Source organism: Caloenas nicobarica, chromosome 1 (genome assembly GCF_036013445.1).
Source record: "Caloenas nicobarica isolate bCalNic1 chromosome 1, bCalNic1.hap1, whole genome shotgun sequence".
In the NCBI taxonomy this organism is placed as follows: Eukaryota; Metazoa; Chordata; class Aves; order Columbiformes; family Columbidae; genus Caloenas; species Caloenas nicobarica.
Genome location: NC_088245.1, coordinates 86,861,610 through 86,881,554, shown reverse-complemented (window position 1 = coordinate 86,881,554; position 19,945 = coordinate 86,861,610). Strand labels below are relative to the sequence as shown.

At 42.1% G+C, this 19,945-nt stretch overlaps 1 protein-coding gene across 8 annotated transcripts in view; it reads left to right on the top strand.

The window, feature by feature from the left end:
• The first annotated feature begins 224 nt into the window (after positions 1-224).
• The window catches only part of LOC135984487 (rap1 GTPase-activating protein 1-like), a 55,373-nt gene continuing 35,652 nt past the window's right edge, over positions 225-19,945 (top strand). For 5 of the 8 annotated variants that reach the window (XM_065626821.1, XM_065626828.1, XM_065626823.1 and 2 more), the window contains exons 1-7: positions 3,368-3,434; positions 7,500-7,593; positions 8,048-8,083; positions 12,599-12,646; positions 13,725-13,763; positions 13,844-14,035; positions 18,914-19,017. In XM_065626821.1, coding sequence (XP_065482893.1) covers positions 3,391-3,434; positions 7,500-7,593; positions 8,048-8,083; positions 12,599-12,646; positions 13,725-13,763; positions 13,844-14,035; positions 18,914-19,017 — 557 coding nt within the window. In that variant the 5' untranslated portion in view covers positions 3,368-3,390. Of the gene's footprint in view, positions 287-3,367; positions 3,435-3,665; positions 3,891-7,499; positions 7,594-8,047; positions 8,084-12,598; positions 12,647-13,724; positions 13,764-13,843; positions 14,036-18,913; positions 19,018-19,945 lie in introns of those variants that run through there. The other 3 variants (XM_065626827.1, XM_065626826.1, XM_065626824.1) reach the window with 3 other exon arrangements.

Below are 19,945 nucleotides of genomic sequence, written 5' to 3'. Positions count from 1 at the left end.
GCTGCCGGTCTGGCACCTTCCCCGAGGACCAAGCTTCTCTGCTTAAAAGCACAGCTGCTCCACAGGCTGGCTGTTCAATCAACAATGATCTCTAGTTTCAAGTGTGACAGCACCGACCTGCTCACTCTCCATTCATCTGCAGTTGGGGGCAGCAGAAGAGAAAGGGAGGGAGGGAGAAAGAGGACACTGCAACCTATGTGAATAATTGATGGTGCAAGGAAAGGAAAGCAGCTGGGTTCTCTGTCTCTATCCGCTCCCCAGCTGGGGATGAGAGATCCTCGCTCAGGTAAGGGATGAACAGTTTAGCTGCTTTTGTTCTCATCTTGCCTGCAATGCCAATTAAGTATGTTTTGCATCTAGAAGGAATGGGAGCAAAGACAGCTGGGGGAGGGTTGATCCAGATCTTCTCTGCTGCTTGCTTGGTGTTGTGTAATGGATGGACCTTGGAGCAGTTTCAGCCTCAGCAGGGAAAGTGGCTGTATGCCTTTCAAAGGACATTGTGCAATACTGCATTGTGTAGAGAAGCAGTTGGGGAGGGGGAAAGAGAGAGGAGGTAGGTAGAGCAGATGTCTGTGTTGGAAATGTGACAAACTGAAGACATGGGGGCATGAAAGAGGGTCTGTCCAGACTCAAAGGAATCCCACCCTGATTCAGAATTGTCAACCTTTGGCATAACATGATGAGTCCAAGTGGGCAGTGGGAGGTGCTGTCTGTGCACACTCAGTACTTTATTTAGAAGCTGTGTACAGAGATCTGTGGAAACAGCTGATATGAAAACATGTATGTTTCTATCTGAGTGCATCTATGAGTTGTGATGACCAAGTGTGATATTGTAGTAGAACACAAAAAAATACAGTTTCTGCTCTGAAGAGTTTACTGCTAATAAGATGCTGTGTTTACGTGGCACTGTGCAGCTTCTGGGGAGTTTCTGACATTCTTACAATGACTCAATAATTAATAAAATTGCAGAGATCAGTATCTATGTTACAGCTAATATAGACTTTTCCTATGTGAGCAAGACAAAATGCTAATGTAGTTATAAGAATGAAAAAAATCTGATAAGAAAAACTGGGAAAATACATAGCAAAAGGTATAGACACCAATCACTGTAACATATGTTAATGTACCAACAAGGATATCTGAAAGAACAGAAACTTGTGTGCCACTCCCTAAAACACACAATAACTATAAAATGCGTAATGATCTATGCAAATATAGACACATATATGGATGTGAGACTATAAGTACACAGAATTAGTCATATAAGAATGCAAGTATCAATAGGAACTGAATCTACTTAGTACGATTAAAGGAATATATTAGGTGGTACTGTGCATCAGCTGTGTAAATAGTAACAATTGTTAGCTTGATTATAAGTTGAGGAACAGTAAGGGGGAAGGGGGACTGTGATTTACTTACATATGGGAGTGTTTTATTCATGACTATTGCTAAAGGAAGGTAATTACAACAGTAATTAGGATATTTAATATTTTTTTGCTGGTTTGCTTGTGGGTCTTGAGGACTTCATACACAAGTGGATTTGCACGGGAAGTTAGGTAAAGCTGGAGGCAGTTAAATGAAAGCTGAGCCCAGTGTGGTTCTGTATGTTAATAAAGTTGTCTCTTGTCTGTAATGACAAGCTGCTGAAGAATGGCGTAAAGACCTGGGCCTCTCTGTATACTTTGCTTTCACCATGGCCAGGCTTGCTATTGCTGCTGATAATGACTCTGGGTTGTGGGAGGGCAGTAGTTACTGCTGGCAGCCCCCTCTAGCAGCAGAAAATAATGTCTCCTCCTTTTGGAAGCAGCAGAAGTGGCAAACTTGGCACTTTGCCTTGGCTCAGTCACATCTCTGCTCAGAGATTCAGGTGAATGAGTAAGAACTGCTTGTGCAAAGAGCAGCTGCTGTCGTCAGTGCCCTGAGCTGGTCTGGGAGGCATTTGTGTTGGGGTGAACAGGTGGACTGTATGAGTTGGTCCATACTGCAACATGAGATCTGCTGGGGAAAAAAAACAGGAAATGGAACCGTCTGCCCTCTATCCAAGTTCCTAAAACCAGCAAGTAGATCCTTTCTTCAACCATTCAAAGTTGTCACCTACCTTGATTTATTCCTTAATCCTTACAGCCTCTTTTCCTACCCACAGACCACCAAAGCCCCTGTAATCATTTCTAGCCAGGTCTTTCATGAGTAGAATTTACAGGAAGCATTAGGATGAAATTGCTGAACTCTTATCCCTTAAACTTTGATGTAGCTGCTTGCTTTCTCTATTTTTCTTTTTGCTCATCTGTATCAGCTATCTCTTATTTTCTGTCTGGTGTCTCTGCATTATGCTTTCATGCTTCCTTTGCATCTTTTCCTAACTCTCTGGCTCCTCTGTCAAATTTTCCCTGTTGTTCTGTTTCCTACTGTCCCTTTCATGAGTTAGAACAAACCCAGTGCGAGGCTGACACTTGGCATAAAATTTTAGCTGCTGCCTTTATAGGCCTTGATGTAAAGAGGAAACATTACATCATCCTGTGGAATAAAAGAAGGAATCAGAGAAACAAATGTGTCTGGAAGAGCTCTGTGCTCTCATTTAAACATAATTATATGCATATTCTTGCAAAGGAAGATCGTGTTCTCATCCTCAGTTTTTAATCAGGAATGATGACCTATTGATGAGTGAATGCAAATATATGTGGTTAAGGGGTTTCTGACCCCTCGAAATTTGACCTTCCCTAGAGAATAGCTTACATATTAGATCAGTGAGCCATTTCATAAGGGGGATGTAGAGGCAAGACTCTGTAGTGCTTGATGTACCTCAGCTCCAAATACCAAAAGCTAGTGGGTTTGGTGTCTTCTTAGTCTTCCCTTGAAGGCAATGGAAAGTTGTGGAGGATTGCCATGATGCTCACTTTCCCCACTGGATGCTGAGAGCTTGGGGAGAGATTCTACAGTACATGAGAGTTGAATAAGGGCCCCTCTGTTGTCCAATACTGCTTGTCTTACCATCACTACAATTCGGAGTACAGTTTCCTCGGCTCGGCTGTCTCAGCAGAGAGCTCCCGCAGGCTGTGCACCACCCATAGATCACTCAGAAAGGAGGAATCTTGGGGGAACTGATCTTCCACAGCGAAGGAGGGACAGAAGTAATTCCTCCATCCCTCGTTGTCTCCTCTTCCTCCATCTTTTCTTCTCCCCCTCCTCTCCGTCTTTCCCCGTGCCGCTGCCACGGCGTGCCTGAGGCTCGGTCCCAGCTGTGAGGTGCCCTTTGCTGTCTCTCCTTTGAAGCCCGGCTTGGGAGAAAGAGGAGGGGCGGGGGCGAGCCTGTGCCCTTCTCCATGGCGAGGCAGGAGGAGAGGGGGCTCCCGAGGAGGGAAGCCGGGAGCTGACTCGGCGAAACCGCACGGCATGTTTTCCAGGAAGCACGGCTTCCCCGATGGAGCCCGCGGAGGGTATGTACTGGTACCGGGCGGTCCCGCCTCGCCTCGGGCGCCGGGCTCCCTGCCTTTCCCCCGGTAGCCCGGAGGCAGGGCAGGGTATCGGCTACCGGCATTTGGGGCGAAGCGCTGGAGCGGGTCCCGCCCCCGGCTGCGGCCGTGTTGTGGCGACAGAAGGAAGAGCTCTCGCGGGCTTTCTGAAAGGGCAGGGAACGGAAGAGGAGGAAGGTGACGGCCGTGCCACAGCCCTCGGGCGACTTTGGGGCTGGCCCCGCTGCCAGCGGAGCGGCACGGTCGCGATCCCTCCCGTCCTCCCTCCCTGGGCACCGCTCTGGTCGGTGGGAGGCGGGCGAGTGAAGCTGATGGGTGCTCCCCTTGCCGAAGGGAGAGGACAAGAGTGACTCTCGCTTGCTTTTTTCCTGTCTCCCCGGGAGCGGATGACTTCTCTCTCCAGTTTGGAATTATCAGAAGGTGGGACTGCAGCTGCGCTGCGAGATTAATTTCCCTCGGGAATTCTCCTTTTTCCTGTGCTGCAAGGGCAGTACCTGGTAGGGGCTGAGAGCTAGCTTGGTTGTCTGGGCCTTTTCGATGCCCCGCCCGCCTTTTTTTTTTTTTCGGAGCGAGTAGAGACAAACTCCTGAGCAGAGAGCACGGATTACTCACACGTCCGAACGGGGGCTCTCATGGGAGGGGCAGGAGCTCCCCAGCGGCCGGAAAGGGGAGTGCAGCTGGAAGTGAGGTTCCAAACTGCGAGTCAGAGTCTATAAGCAGAGAAGTTTGTGACCGGCTGAGAGCAAACGGTGTCTCAGCTGTAGCAGTTGCTTCCTTTTCCTAGTTCTGCCTAGGTAATTCCTTCTCTCGAATTTTAGGAGTCTGTGTGTGCGTAAAATTCAAAGCCATGCAGGTGGTAGTAGAGTAAGGCAATTTGTGTCATGTTTTCAGCTGTCTTCACTGAATACCTAAAAATTGTATTTGGTAGAGCAAATGTGTCCTGTAAGGGAGTAACATGGGAGTGAAAGAGCAGAAGCCATTGCTCAAGGGAAGTGGTTGCTCAGTATTTTCCTATGAGCATTTCAGATCTGTTCTTGTTTCGTATTATCTTCAGTTCTTCTGAATTGCCTGTGCTTTCTAGTGAGGGATTTAAAAAAACATATCAATGTCTTATTGCAGAAATCATTCATCAGGCTGGGACGCCAGTTATTATACTGACCGTTGTTCCATAACTAGCTGCAATTTGTATGGTATTGTTTCTCCTACTGGAAGACCTCCATATTAGCAAAGGTTTTTACGATAGATATACACCTGCTTCCCTGTGAACTTTCAGGAAAATAGTTACCTGAGGATTTGGGTTACCTGTCGCTTCAGAGTGCAACAAATCCCCTTTACCTCTGGAATACTTATGAAATATGTATGAAAGGATGTATGAAATCTGTTAAGGCCGATTTGTATTTTTCTCAGAATAAGTATTTGCATTGACTTGGTTGTTTAACTGGCTCAGCTATAGCAGATGGAATGATTTTGAGAGAGCCACATAGAGAGATCCCAGGACTGAAAGAGCAGAGGATGCTGCAAGATGGGAATACAGGGTGTGAGCAGAGTTGTGTGTGTGGAGACAGTGGCTTAGAGGTCTGCAAAGGTGCTTCTCACACTGTTTCAGAATTGAGAGTGGTGTCTAGCAGTGTATCAGCAGTGCCTACTTTCTGTTTGGCTACCAGCTTGAAATTAATGCACTGGTTACTGTCACTAGTAAAATACTACTTGAGTCTTCAGCATTTTCTAGGCCCTCTGCTTCCCCTTGTTGCCATTTCCTAAAATTAAAGCTTCTGCTTTTCCGTGGTCAAAGTTTGACGTTCCAATTTGAAAAGAAGTATGTTCTTTTTCTATAAATGACACTTAGTGCTTTTCATTCCAGTTCAAAACTCACAAATGGACTTTCAAGCAATAGTTACAATGGCCCCAAATTTTTTTGATATTTTATAAAAGATAACATAGAATCTAAGTAATTCTCCTGGATTTTTAGAGTCCCTCAGCACATTCCTAATCTGGGATAATTACAGAATGGAGAACATCTCCAAATGTATGATAAGACTGGTGATTTTGACATCTGCTGGAGTGATTTTGACAATAGAACTGTACTAGGATTGAATGGTAAGGAACAGTTGCTGCACGAAGTACTCTGGTCAATCCAAAGTGTACAGATGAATTTATGGTGAGAGAACAGGGGGAGGACTGGCCACACCGACCTTATGCAGGATCTGCCAGATTTCCGTGATGCAGACGTGTATTTTAATCTCTACGGAACGATTCAGGATTCAAAACAGTGACATGCCAAAGAAAAACATGATTGCATGCAACAAGGCCTCAGGGCATCCAGCTGCACAAAAGTTCTACTATTACACTTTTCTACAGATGGCTAGTTTCTGAAAACAAGATTTTATCAAATTAGACTCTTACCTTTTTAGGGCTCACAGAACAGAAACTTCAGATTTCTAAAAGAAACTATGAAAATCTTTCAGGTACTGCCTTGGACATAAATTTTGTTAGTCGCAAACATGCTTCAAGTAAATGAATAAGATGATAAATAAAGCATGTGTTTGTAAAATAGTAATATTAATTTAAAATACATTTGCCATCTAACTAGTCCAATATTTATTTGAGGATGTCAAGACAAACTTCTATGCTTTCCCTCCCATATACATTATTGATTTAATCTTTCGATGCATTACACAGATTTCTTTCATTTGAATTTTAGGAGGAAATTGTTGGATGAAAGCACTATGTTACTTTGTGTAGATCAGGCTATATACAATTTACATGATGCGATTGAGTTACTAAAATAAATTGTGAATTTTCAGTGAATTGGTGAGCATATAGGTTCTTGGAGCTTATAACAGAGGGTAGCTTCATGATATCAGAAATGTGTTATATTCTATACAACAGAGAATGTAGCCACTGGTTTCAAAGCAAGAGTCTGCATGACTTACAGATACTGATCTCTTATAATGGAAGCAGTAGGAGTCATGCATCTAACAGGTAGAGGATAGCAATTCATGATTGCATTATGTCATCACATAACAAATATATTTATGATTGCATTACAAAGTCTTGGCTCTTGTATTGGAAACATGGGCTTTGTTCCCAGCCTCACCTGTGTGACCTTCACCATGACTTAAATCCCAGTTGCAACTGCTAGTAAAAACTGTGAATGGTGTGGGAAGTTTATTAAATAACAGTAGGAGAGCTGCAGGTAGCAGTGAGACTGTCCATAGCGCAATAGGCAATGCAATATATGTCTTCTAAACTACAATGTGTTATTTTTTGTTTTCTCTTCTATGAAATCAGATATGTGCTGCTGCTATTTGTATACACTGCTCCTCCAGCAGAAGCCAAAATAATAACATATTTTCAATAGAAGATGTGCAGACAAAAGCCCATCTAACATGCACCCTGGCTTTACCAGCAGTGGTAACACAGAATCGTGCCTACATCTCTCCTGCAGAGTGTTATCAGTTCTGTTCTGGCACCATCTTTGCTTTGTTCCTGTCTTGGAGAATAATAGCCAGACGGTGGCAACTGGGGCTGTCCTTTTGGTGCTGATTTCAGCAATACTTAAGAACTTTTCACTCTTTTAATATGGCTCAGTTTTGATATCTGATCTCAAAGCTTCCTGTAAGACCTGTCTTTATCCTGCTGCAAGGCTATGACAGAGGAGGAACTTGGCAAAAAAGTTCATTTGGCACTTACATGACAATTTTGGGGAAAATAGCACATGTGAACAGAGACAGCAGTCAGGGCCAGAACATTTTTGCTGTTATATCCAGGATGTTTGCAGGTGGCAAGTGGTAAGTTAAGACAGCTCAGGGAATCTCACAGGGAATGACAGCTCCTCACAGGCAAGAAATGGTCTGGGGAGAGGAAGAGTAAGCAGAAGACAGCTGAAGGCAAAGGAGGCACTGCAGGCAAGCACTGGCATCTTGAGTTCTCAAAGAGTTAGTAGTTTTTCGTTTTGGTTTGGTTTGGTTTCTTTGGTGTGGTGTTTTTTCTTTTTTTCCCTCTCAATTCTGCCTCTGTTTTTTCCAGGAAGTCTGAGGAGGGGGTGTGCTGCTTCAGTGATGTTATAGACTCTCCCACCCAAGGCTTTCCATGTGCTCTTGCTTCTGCTGTCCCCAACAAGGTAAAGGCAGTCCATGTTCCTCTGGCTTGGAGTTGGAATGTGCCTTGAACCACTGAGCAGAACAAATCACTGAAAGCAAGCTCGTGTTCATGCATGTGTTATATTTGCCCACTTCTGTGAGAATCCTAAACCTGTTCATTTAATCATTTCCTATGCTATACTGTATCAAGTCAGTAGTCTGACCCATTGAAAGAGATAAGTTCCTGATTCCTGTCTGATCAGGTTCCAGGTCAAGCTTTTGCAACACAAGCTGAAGACAACTTGGCTAGTTGTATTGTCCATGACATAAGTCAAGGAAGAACAATTCTGTCTTGTCTCCAGCAAGCAAGTAGTTTCTGTGCCAAAACATGGAAGGAGCTGTTGGCTCCTTCAATATTTAGGTTTCCACAGAAGATAACATTAGCTTCTTCAAATGTTGAATTATTTTCTCTCCTTATCTTTTTCCTTTTCACAGACGGTGGACTTGTTTGAGATGATTGAAAAAATGCAGGTAAGGAGAAGTTATTCTGTCAGACTTTAGGATCTTTTGATTTTTCATAGCCAAACAAATAATCAGCTGCTGATTGTCTTGTCACTTTACTCCCAATAACTTTTAATTTGGGCTTGTAGAATATTTAGCTCTTCTAGGCCCAAGCTTGTATACCTACTCTTGAATGGAGTTTCGAAAGCGTTTTCCTGTGTTCATTTTCCAACTAGCATGATGGAAGGAATAGACACAAATTATTACTATTCTGTCTGTTCTTTGCAAAAGTGTGATTCTGAGAGAAAAATCAAAGTTGCATTAAGGTATTTCTGGCATTTTCTTCAATAAACTATGTTTCTGCTGGGTAGCAGCTGCTAATGACAGGTGATTAATGGGATATTAGCATAACTGCATTTAGCAAAGTCAAACAGTTTAATAAATAACTACTGTAGGCCCTGTCTTTAACTTGCACAAGAAAGGTCTCTGGCTTAATTTTCTTAAGAAAACGCATGCATTTACTTGTATATATTACATTATAAAACTAAAATAGAGTTAAAGGGAAGAAAAAACCAACCCTGCCCTACCAAACAGATAGTAATATAACAATATGTTATATATGTTATATATGTTATAGATCTAGCAACAAAATCTTTAAAATTTTTCAGATGATCTGTTCTCAGAGCACTCCAACTACCAGTATTTTCTCTGAGTGGTACACCTTTAAAATGCTGTGGTTGACTTTGACCTAACATAACGTGTAACATGGCACATAACACCTGCCTTTTATTACATGCAAGAATTAAACTTATAAGAAACAGTTAACGTATTTTCTGGAATTTGGGTGATCAAATTATGGGTATGAGGAAGACTCAAGACTTCGATGAGACTATAAAGTTGAAGAGGTAGAAGGCAGGAGCAAAGTGCAGGGTTATGAGGCTGAAGTACTGTTTGGCAGACTAGAAAGGAGGAAGTGGGTGAAGGAGGGCCTGAAGGTATATCTTCTATATATTCGTGTGTAGACAGACACAGACCTTGAAACCACTGTACTGACACCCAAACTAGGTTTGGGATATATTCTTGGTGCTTTACAATAACGAAGTCTGTAAGTGTGTCTGGCTCTTTTAACTCCGTGCTAGAAAGTAAGGTTGAGCCTGCAGAATTTCTTGTTCAGTTCAAGCACATGTTAAAAAGTGTGACAATCCTTTCCAGGCCTTTTGACATCCGGGTAAGGAAGAATCACTAGAAGTTGTCCCTGACTGGAAGACTGTGTTGCTTAAGATTCTCAGTGTTTCTCAGGTCTCAGTTTACCAAATGAAAAGTGTCTCTCATGGATGTGGACCTCTTTAGTTAGAGATATAACAGAAGGAGCTGATGAGAATTGCCAACATATGCAGGCCGCCTAAATTTGTATCCATATTGGTTTCTTAGCTGCCCATTGTTAAGACCGTATAGTGTATTTTTTTTAATTTAGCCTGATTTGTCACCTGACTCACACTAGGAGAATTAGTACCTGCTGCTTGACAGAATTGTTTTGAAAAAAGGGAGGAGAGGTGTTTTCCAAAAGAAAAAAAACTCCCCTGATACTTATTTTTATTATTTGTTGTGGTCTTTCTTTAGATTTTACTATTTGTTTGTTTGTTTGGTTTTGCTTTCCCTTTCTTTCCATTTGACTCTGGCTATCCTTTAGATTTGTTGAATCATTCTTGAAAATTGAGTATGAGATTTTCATTAGCAATCAAGTGAATAAAAGGCAAAGCAGGAGACTTGGACATTTGTCCTGTAAAGTGACGACAACAAAGCAACAGGATAGAATTCATTTTTGAGTACTTTAACAATCAGATTGGAGTTAAATTGTTTGACTGAACATTAATGTAGGCATTTCAAATTATGTGTGGTGAATTAACAGGTAAATTTGTGCTCTGTTTTTTAAATTGAAACCTGTCCCTGAGATCTGGGAATGAAGTTTGTTTTTTTGTGTGTGTATGCTTTTTTTTTTCTTTTTAATCATTACTTGAAGTAAATGGGCTACTGGCTGTGTTTTATGCGTACAGATGTAGTGAAGTCACAGTAAATACTTTATTAAGGACACTTAGGAATACATTGTTCCTAGATTACTCTGCAGTGCAAGCAGTTGAAAAGCAAGCAAATTTATTTCACTCAATAAACCCTGATGTTTTAGGTCTTCGCGTACTTGCATAAGCAATCCTTCTTCACTTACCTGATTTTGTCTTTTATGATGCTGCATTCATACATTTTCAACATACCCTTCAGTCTTATTTTCTCACAATTGCCTTCATGATGTGTGTGGGTTTTTTGTGTGTTTTTTTTTTTTTTTTCTTCTCCTGTGTGCCCTTTTATATGTAAATTGTCTGTTTTGAATAGTATAATAGTATATAGTTGCATTGCTCTTTCCCCACAAAAACCATGTTATTGTAGCATTGTTATGCCATGTTTGACCTGACTGTGGGTCTGGACAGCTTTTTCCTTTTCTGTCTGCTCTTTCATTCTGCTCAGGCTAGGTGTTTCCCTGGTACAAGACTCTGGGAATATCAGATTCCCAGACCTATGCTGTCTCCAGTAAGCTACTCAGGGAAACAGTGAGGGAAAGTTTTTCCTTACAGGCAGTGCTGCAAGCCAAACTGGACCAAACCAGAAAGGTGTCTCAACCGAGACTGCTGTAGGTTATGCCTCTCCCTTTTGAGGAATGACAGTGATCATCAACCAGTCGTTCTGCCTATGCTTTGACACTTCAACAGCTTATGCTGTAAGTTCCCTGTGGTCCTGCTTACTCTTTAAAAATAAAGCTTTGGACTGCGCGGCCTAGGGCTGCATTAGATCTTTGCCAGTATCTTAAGCTTCACTCTGGAGGAGAGGTCGGTAGATTTAGGCTTACGTCTTCTGTTCCTGGGCTACCAGGAGCTGCTTTAACAGTGCAGAGTCTGGCATAGAACATGCTGGCACATTCCTCTATAGAGGCTCACCTGCAAACAGCAGCTCCTTTGCAGCAGCCCAGGAAGTTTTCCTTCAGGCCTCTCTGAGACACTAGTCTCCTACCAGGACTTCCTTTGAAACTGGAAACTTTTTGCAGTTATCAGATCTGCCAAAAATGCCAAGGAAGGGGAGAGAGATCTTACTAAATTGCAGTTTTCCAGCCTTCATTTCTGTATGCAGAAACCCCACTTTGCATAGGAAGTTTGTTCTGGTAGTTTCCATAGTATATTCCAGAAGGCTGGGGCTGCTTTGTTCCTGCTTGTCGCTCCTGTCTCAGTCCTATTTTGATAGAGCATAGGACTTTTGTGTCCCAAAGAACTGTTCCTGAGACCCCTATTTCAGAATCTAGCCTTCCTCACAAGCCCAAACACACTAGACTGACAAGCGAAACTTCAGATCACATCAACAAAACATCTACATGCACTCCACTTTCTCAGCGTTATGACTTCCCCAAATGCAAGATGGTTACTACTACCTCTGCAAAAGGTAAAGAGCACTTGTCAGCCCCTCTGTTCCATCTTAACTTCACAACCCACCACGTCCTGGTAATTCGTTCATTTTGTCAGTGCTGCCTACTGACATTCAATTTAAAACAGATTTTCTGACGTTTTCCTATGAAGAATAATTCTAAGCTGGTATTTGTTCAAGCTTCTTTGTTGAATATACAAATTAATTTCTTTTTTTTTTTTTTTTTGGGGGGGGGGTGTAACTCTCTCTACACTCAGCTTTTATAATTTGATCCTGTGTCTCACTGTAAACATTTGGCAACCTTCTTTCTCCTAATACAGTTAAGGAAAATATATTTTTTGCTGTTATTATGTTATCTGCACATTGTTCCTCACTTGTTTTATTGCGTTTCTATATTTAACCAACAAAAATTTGTTGTTATTTTTTGTATTTGAACTCAGCTTCAGACTTAGGAAGAATGCCCTCATACATCTACTGCTAGTCTCCCTTACTCTGAAGTTTAGCCATACTGGTTTACTTATGGTGTTTCAGTCTTACCTCCAGGAGACAGATTTGTTCCCTTATGTGGATGGAAGCAAGGCAGATAAGCTGCCTAAAAGTCTTATTGCCTCACCCTAATCCTCAAAACAACTGTTTGTTGCTTCTCTTAGCCCTAGTCTGAGGTTCTCAATACTCTGCCTGACAATATCTTTAAGGGAGAGGGAAGAGTAGCACAGGAATGAATGATCTGAAATACTGTTCTTTTGTGTTCTGTCTTTACCTCTTCCTTCTTTTATTGCTTGGGATAGGAAGTAAAGTAGCTAGAATAGATTAGGGAATTAAATAAGAAAATCAGTTTGGGAGATTGCTTTTGATTTCTACCACCTTTCTGCTTTTTAAGAGATGTAAGATGGGGGAGCTTTTCAGTTTTAATGCCAAACTGGTCGAGTTCTAGCTTTATTTCTTCTGTTTATCCAAAATTTGCGTAAAAAAGAATATTACAGACAGACAAAATATGCATATTTGGGATATGGAGAAGAACACAGAGGGCGAAACAGACATGCTAAAGCATAGGATTCATTGTCTGTGACTTTCTGTTCCCAGGGGAGTCGTCTGGATGAACAAAGATGTTCCCTTCCAGCTCCTCTCAAGGTCAGGCGAAGTTGTTGTTGCCTCCTAAGTTGCTGAGAATGGCAGATAATAACTGACCTGGCTTGCAATGTATTTCCTCTTGGAGTGAAGAGGGAGCCTGCAAACAGCCCAAGAATACATACATGCTTGTCCTTTTTTTTTTTTTTTTAAGTTGCTGCACAAGAGAGTGAAACTTTGTAGCTGAAACAGAATCAATACTTCCCTTTTTCAAATTTAAGTGGTTCCAATAAGCATTTAATATTATTAATAATCTTGGTTTTGACTAAATAATTTCTTAAATTTTATTAAATTTAAGAGCTACAATAATATTTATGAAACCACATTGCACTTATTTCAGTAATCTACTTGAGGACTCAGATGCTACTAGAAAGCTGGTCTGTTTCAATATTTGGTCAATAAGAAGAGATTCCCATCTTTGAATTCTCAACTCTTCCTCTCCATTCTTTCAGTCTCAGCTCAGGCAAAGTAATGTTAAGATCAACGTTGACCTTGAATTCAATCTTTGAAAGACCTTAGGAAAAAAAAAAGCCACAGAGAGAAACGATACAGCTCAGTTCTGACAGAGATAGTCAGTGCTCTTTGTGGTGATGGAAGGGACATCCAGCTGGTGCGAAGTGGCTCAGATACTCCTCCTTTTCTTGCAGTAATTTTTCAGCACTGCTTAGTTGTATACCACAGGTATACACAACCTTGATCTCACTGTAATTACAGTACTATTTCTACCATCCCTACTGTCATCTCTGTCTGCAGCTGTCTCACACTCTGTGGAAGGAGAGAGGCTCTTACTCCTAACCTCATCCAATTTGCCTACAGTTTGACTACCTCCTCATTTTGCATGCCTATATTCTGTGTAGTTTCGATGAGGAAGGTGAGTGAAATCTGCCTCCTAAATTTATTGTTCCCAAAGTTCTATATTGTAGTGCTGAGACCTGGAAAATGGAGTCTAATCTGAAGTCCTAAAGTAAAACTCTAAATATGGACTAGGGCAGGGTGGAAGCTGAGGGCACAGCCAAGCCTTCATGAGAGCATAACACTTTAAATAATGTGCCTTTTTACTCATGGTCTCTTCTGATTTCAGACAGAAGAGGAATATATTCCTTACCCCAGCATCCATGAGGTGAGTTAGTACTGCTCTCCTGTTTTTTCGGTTCTGCATATTCGCCTTTAAACTTTAATGTTCTGTGTCCTTCTGAATAGGTATTACAGAAAGGATGGCCATATCCTCTCATTATCTTACCCCAGTTTGGGGGCTACTGGATTGAAGGGACCAGCCACAACTTCTCCAGCTTGAGTCCAACTCTGTCTGATGTACCATTTTCCTGGAGTGGTAAAGTGAAACTGGAGAGTGACCCTACAGCCAAGCTGTACCGCAAACATTTTCTAGGGAAGGTAAGGGTGATCTTCAGACCCTTCTCTGCCTGCCCAGCCTCAGGGCTGAAATGTATCTCAGGCTTTTCCTTTTCCTGATGGACTTAGAAATAACTACACATCCATTCCAATTCCCATGATGCCTTGAACTAATGTAAATAAGGTACATACTACCGTATGCCTAGTAGTGTGTTAGGTTGGTCCCCTCGTGATATGTACATCATCCTGTGCATTAACAGAAGAGAAAGGTTTGCACGGGAAATGCTTTTGTTTGGTTAAGAACCTGTTTTGAGGCTCCTGGACAGATACCAGCCTTGAGATAACAAGGACAAAAAAGTGTAATAATATCGGAAATGGAGATGGTATTATTTTTAGAGGGGACTTCAGCTTTGACAATGCAAGCCCCTCAGTAGTAAGAAAAATGGTCCATTTTCCTTCGTGTAGATAAGTATTATAGGAAGTATGGTCACCACAGAATATGTATGAAGAACCTGGACAATGTGTTTTATAGTTGTTTGATTTAGTTAAATTTGGTGCTTTAGAAATTTCAGTCTGACAGATGGAGAGGCGGAGCTTGGCCTCATTAGGTGGATGTTTGTTGGCTGGCCATTAAGGTCCATCTGGGTTGGCCTGTTTAGGGAACTGATTGATTCCCAGACTGGATCTCAGGTTCATATTAACCATCAAGAACAAGTGAGAGCAAACCCATGAACTTTTCTGAGATTGATGGCACAAGGAAATAAGAAAGCCTGACAGGTTCAGTGGTCTCCCTGTGTGACTGCTTAATAGTTTAAAACCAGGAAGAGGTGGAGCTTTGAGCAGTGCAGGGGACCTGTTTTGCAGGAGTTGGACTTGTCTGAATGATCTTGTGTAGTATGAAACACTAGAAACTAATATTAATATAATTTATATGTAAAGTACCCTTCCTGGAGGCTTCCTCTCTAGAGTGACAGATCTGCTGTCCAGTCTGTTAATGGACATTTATCCTGTGACACTCTGGAAGCCTTCAGTATGCCAACTGTAATTATTTTTCTGTCATGGTAAATTTAGGTTTGTGCTTGAAGGTTTCCAGAACCAACTAGGATGAGAGGCAAATTTGGATATTTTTTTTCCACTCCGATTGTAAGGTTCACTGCTGACCTGATATCACAGAATCGCAGAATGGTTGAGGTTGGAAGGGACCTCCGGAGCTCATCTTGTCTATACCCCTGCTTAAGCAGGGCCATATCATCATTGTTCCTTCAAAGTGAGATCCAGGAATTCCCATACCATCAGATTCTATACATTTGCAAAGTTCCCAACCATCAGTACTGCTTCAGTACTACAGAAAAATTCTCACCTATATTCTTCCTTTTCAACAGTGTCCAGTGTTTTATTCTTTGTTTTAATTGACATGAATGTGTGTCCATATTCTATTAAACATGGAAGTTTTTGAGCAAGCCAGTGTCAGAAAAGAACAAGGTGAACAGGACTCTTGTCACAGAAAACCCTACCCATGGGTAGAAAACTTTACTCATGTCTTTACCCATGGCTTAAAGGCTTAGGTAATGAAAAAGAGCTCAGAGCTTCTCCCCTAGCAGAGTATTTCAAAGTAGTTCAAAGTTAAGAGAGACCAGTGACTTTCCTGTGCGGATCAAGTCTTTTTCTTGCTAATAACGTGGGAAGTTTATTTCAGAAAGGTAAAGAAAGGTCTTTTGCATGCTTTGAATAACTGCAAATGATTCTTAGCTGAAGATGTGTCATGGACAGCATCATGAGATGGGAGAGGCATAGCCAGTGATTTAGGGAATATCCTTTAAGCAAGATGGGAGATGAGAGTATGTGTGGTATTAGAAACTTAATATGCATGTCTGTGTTGTGGGTATGCATATACTGGGTCACTCAAGCTTGGACAATTCTTAGACACTTTTTGCAAACAGCTTATAGCAGATTCTATAAAATAACCACAAAAAACCTGCCAGGACATACAAGCCATATCTCAATTCTTTTTCTTTGTTTCATAGTCTATATTTTATGACAACTATACAAAAAGATTCATTTTGCCTGTAGGAAGAAGGCTGTAAAAACTTATGCTGTGAGAATTATTAAATGTCTACATTGTTTTTCAAGACTATAATAAACAGAAGTAGCCTGAAGCCAGGGAGGATTTAATAAAGGTATACGTTGGAAATGCCAGTCAAAGAATCTTAGGTTACAGTTTCACAAGCACTTGAAGCTGGCAGTGCTGATGAGAGAAGCTTTCTTGCCATACCTTCATATGTGGTCACGTATTTCTCCATTATGCTGTCCTTTATTTGTGCTGGTTAAAGTGTTGCTGCAGTGCTGCGGACTGTTGGGGACCTGACTCAGTGGAGTCCTCTCAGTGGAAAGAACTATGTCTTAAGTTATTAGTGTAAAATTCTAGCTTAACCTAGGGCAAAGAGGTAGAAATTATTTGAAGCAAAGGACATTTTTGTTATTAGGTATAACTGTAGTGATCTTTTTTTTTGTTATGTTAAAGTGTCTCTAATGTTGTTTCATTACTATGAGTCTATGATTTTAGTAAACGTGTTCTTTGACTTGCTGGCACTGCAGGTCTTCTCATATTCAGGATCATTTTCCTCTCATGTGCAAATACATGTGTTTTGGAGCTTGTTACTGTTTTCCTGTCATGACAAGCTGACATCAGCCCAAAGTTGGGTTTTTTTGGTTGTTTTTTGTTGGTGGTTTTTATTTTGTTTTTGTTTGTTCGTAGTTTTCTCCATGCAGAGATTAAATATTACATGTATCAATATATATATGCCAGACATATATTGATATATCAATATATGGAGTGCCATGCAGTAGAAGAGACACAGAAGGGCTGTAGATATGTTAGATACCACAGAAGCACCTGAGAATGGTCACAAAGCAATCAGGGCTTCTCACTGCAAAAAGGTGGTGAGATCAATAGCTCAGCTGAAGTGTATCTATACAAATGCATGCAGCATGGGCAACAAGCAGGAGGAGCTGGAAGCCATTGTGCAGCAGAAAAACTATGATGTAGTTGCCATCACAGAAACATGGCGGGATAACTCCCACAACTGGAGCGCTGCATTGGATGGCTATAAGCTTGTCAGAAGGGATAGACAACGAAAGAGAGGAGGTGGAGTAGCCCTGTATGTTAGGGAGTGTTTTGATTATCTGGATCTTGACGAGGGTGATGATAGGATTGAGCATTTATGGGTAAGAATCAAGGGGAAGGCCAACAAAGTGGATATCATCGTGGGAGGCTGTTACAGGCCACCCAACTAGGAGGAAAAGGCAGATGAAATATTCTGCAGGCAGCTGATTGCTAGCTCTTGTTCTCGTGGGAGTCTTCAACTCACCAGATGTCTACTGGAAATACAACACAGCAGACAGAAAACCATCTAGGAGGCTCCTGGACTGTATGGAAGACAATTTCCTGACATAGCTGGTCAGTGAGCCAACTAGGGAAGGCACCTCACAGGATGCAGATGACACCAAGTTGGGTGGTATTGTTGATCTGCTGGAGGGTAGGAAGGCTCTGCAGAAGGATCTGAACCATTGGTGTGAGGCCAATTGTATGAGGTTCACCAAGGCCAAGTGCTGAGTCCTGCACTTGGGTCACAACAATCTCAGGCAGCGCTACAGGCTCGGGGAAGAGTGGCTGGAAAGCTGCCTGGCAGAAAAGAATCTGGGAGTGTTGATTGACAGCCAGCTGAACATGAGCCAGCAGTGTGCCCAGGTGGCCAAAAAGGCCAGCAGCATCCTGGCTTGTATCAGGAATAATGTGGCCAGCAGGACTAGAGAAGTGATCTTCCCACTGTACTCGGCATTGGTGAGGCTGCAGCTCAAATACTGTGTTCAGTTTTGGCCCCTTCACTGTAGGAAAGACATTGAGGTGTAGGAGAGAGTTCAGAGAAGGGCAACGAGGCTGGTGAGGGGTCTGGAGCACAAGTTTGATGAGGAGCAGCTGAGGGAACTGGGGCTGTTTAGCCTGTAGAAAAGGAGGCTGAGGGGAGACCTTATCTCTCTACAACTGTCTGAAAGGAGGTTGTAGCATGGAGGGTGTTGGTCTCTTCTCCCATGTAGCAAGTGATAGGATGAGAGGAAACAACGCCAAGTTGCGCCAGGGAAGTTTCTTCATGGAAGGAGTTGTAAAGCACTGAAACAGGCTGCCCGGGGAAGTGGTGGAGTCACCATCCCTGGAGGTGTTTAAAAGACCTACAGATGAGGCTCTTAGGGACATGGTTTAGTGCTAGATTTAGGTTATGTTTGGACTCTATGATCTTAAGGGTCTCTTCCAACCAAAACAATTCTGTGATTCTGTATTGATATAGCCAGGCCATTGGAACATAGCTGTATACCCAGGAGAAATATATGGCCACAGCCACTTCTTTATAGAGCCTGTGAGAATGTTTGCATTATGTTTCATTCTTTGGCTGAATGACTCTGTCTGTTTGAGGCACACTCCACTAAAGCTCAAGCAATGTTAGTGGCACTGTTGAGAACAGTCTTCATCTGCATAGTTACCTGGAGCCCTGACTGCATCCTTCCTGAGATGTCAGTACTTTCAGAGATCAATCATTTGGTATAATGATCCTGCCATTATTGCTTGTGTAGAAAATTCCCATGACTACATCCTGTTGAATGTGTTGGAGACTAATACTTAGTCATGTAGAGTCTAAATGGATACAGGGAGAGTCCATGAAAGATGAAGTGGATGAACTTTGACTGTTATGCTCATGCATTGATCACAAAGGAGGCTGGGAGACAGCATACCCATATCTTCAAGCATGCCATGCTAGTTAAAGAAAAAAATAATTAATCTTGAGTAGACAGATTGTATGCAAAAACTCTGGTAAACTTATCTGGGAAGTTTGTTGGGAATAATGCATTTTGGCTTCCTGTTTTCAGGAGCACCAGAACTTTTACTCCAGTGACTTGTCCTTGGGCTACCTGGTACTTTCTGTGAAGTATGAACAGGTTGACAAACAGGAAAATCTACGCCTGTTGCTGAGGTAACAGTGCCTGTATGTTACCGTGCTGTGTCTCTCATCTTACGCTGATCTTCTTCTGCATAGATACGGGTGTGAATCTCTTGTCTTTCTCCTGGAGAGGACTGCAAGTGACATTTGAGCCTTCTTTTCTTGCCTCCTCATCTCAGTTCTCAATCCTCAGCCATTTCCTTCAGGAAGCTGAAGTGGTGTTTGCAGGAACATCTTTATGGTTCCTGTGTGAAAAACATCTGTTCTTCCCTCAAAATGAAAGTTTTTCTGTTTATTCTGTTTACTTAGAGACATGTGAGTACTCTCTAGCAGAATATGGATTCCCTGATGGAGGGCAGCCTAGTTTAGGCCTGGTTTTGGATTTTGTTCTTGAGACTAAGGCTCCCTTGAAGGTGAGCTAGGACATTCCTTAGCTTCCCAAGACAGCCTACAAAGTGCCAGAACCTTTAAGGCTTCCACAGAGAGCCATTACCCAGAGAGAGAGCTGCTGAATGAAATAGAGGAAGAACAGAGATGGATCTGGCTTAGGTGAGAGGCACGCTGCAGAAAAGCTTTTTACCACACTATGGGCTGGGTGCACATCCAGTAGGCAATATGCGACTGGAAGCAACTAATGTACAGTTGCTGCTGACAGGGATTCATCCAGGATTGAGGAAAAATACTGGTTGCATAAGAGTGAGCTACAACAGAATCACTGGTGGGTTTTCTCCATTGTATGCAGAGAACACTTGAGAGTGCCAGGCGGGGCAATAATTTGGGGGAAAAAAAAAGAGCCTATTTGTGAGCTGTGCCAGGGAATGTTTATCTGAGCCCAGAAACCCTCCTACATGTAAGAGAACAGTGAAGAACAAAAGGTAGTAATTCCTCTGTTAGGATATTGCATTATATGCAGCACCTGTTGTGCAGTAGCTTGTTTATAACGGTTTGAAGAGGATTTTGA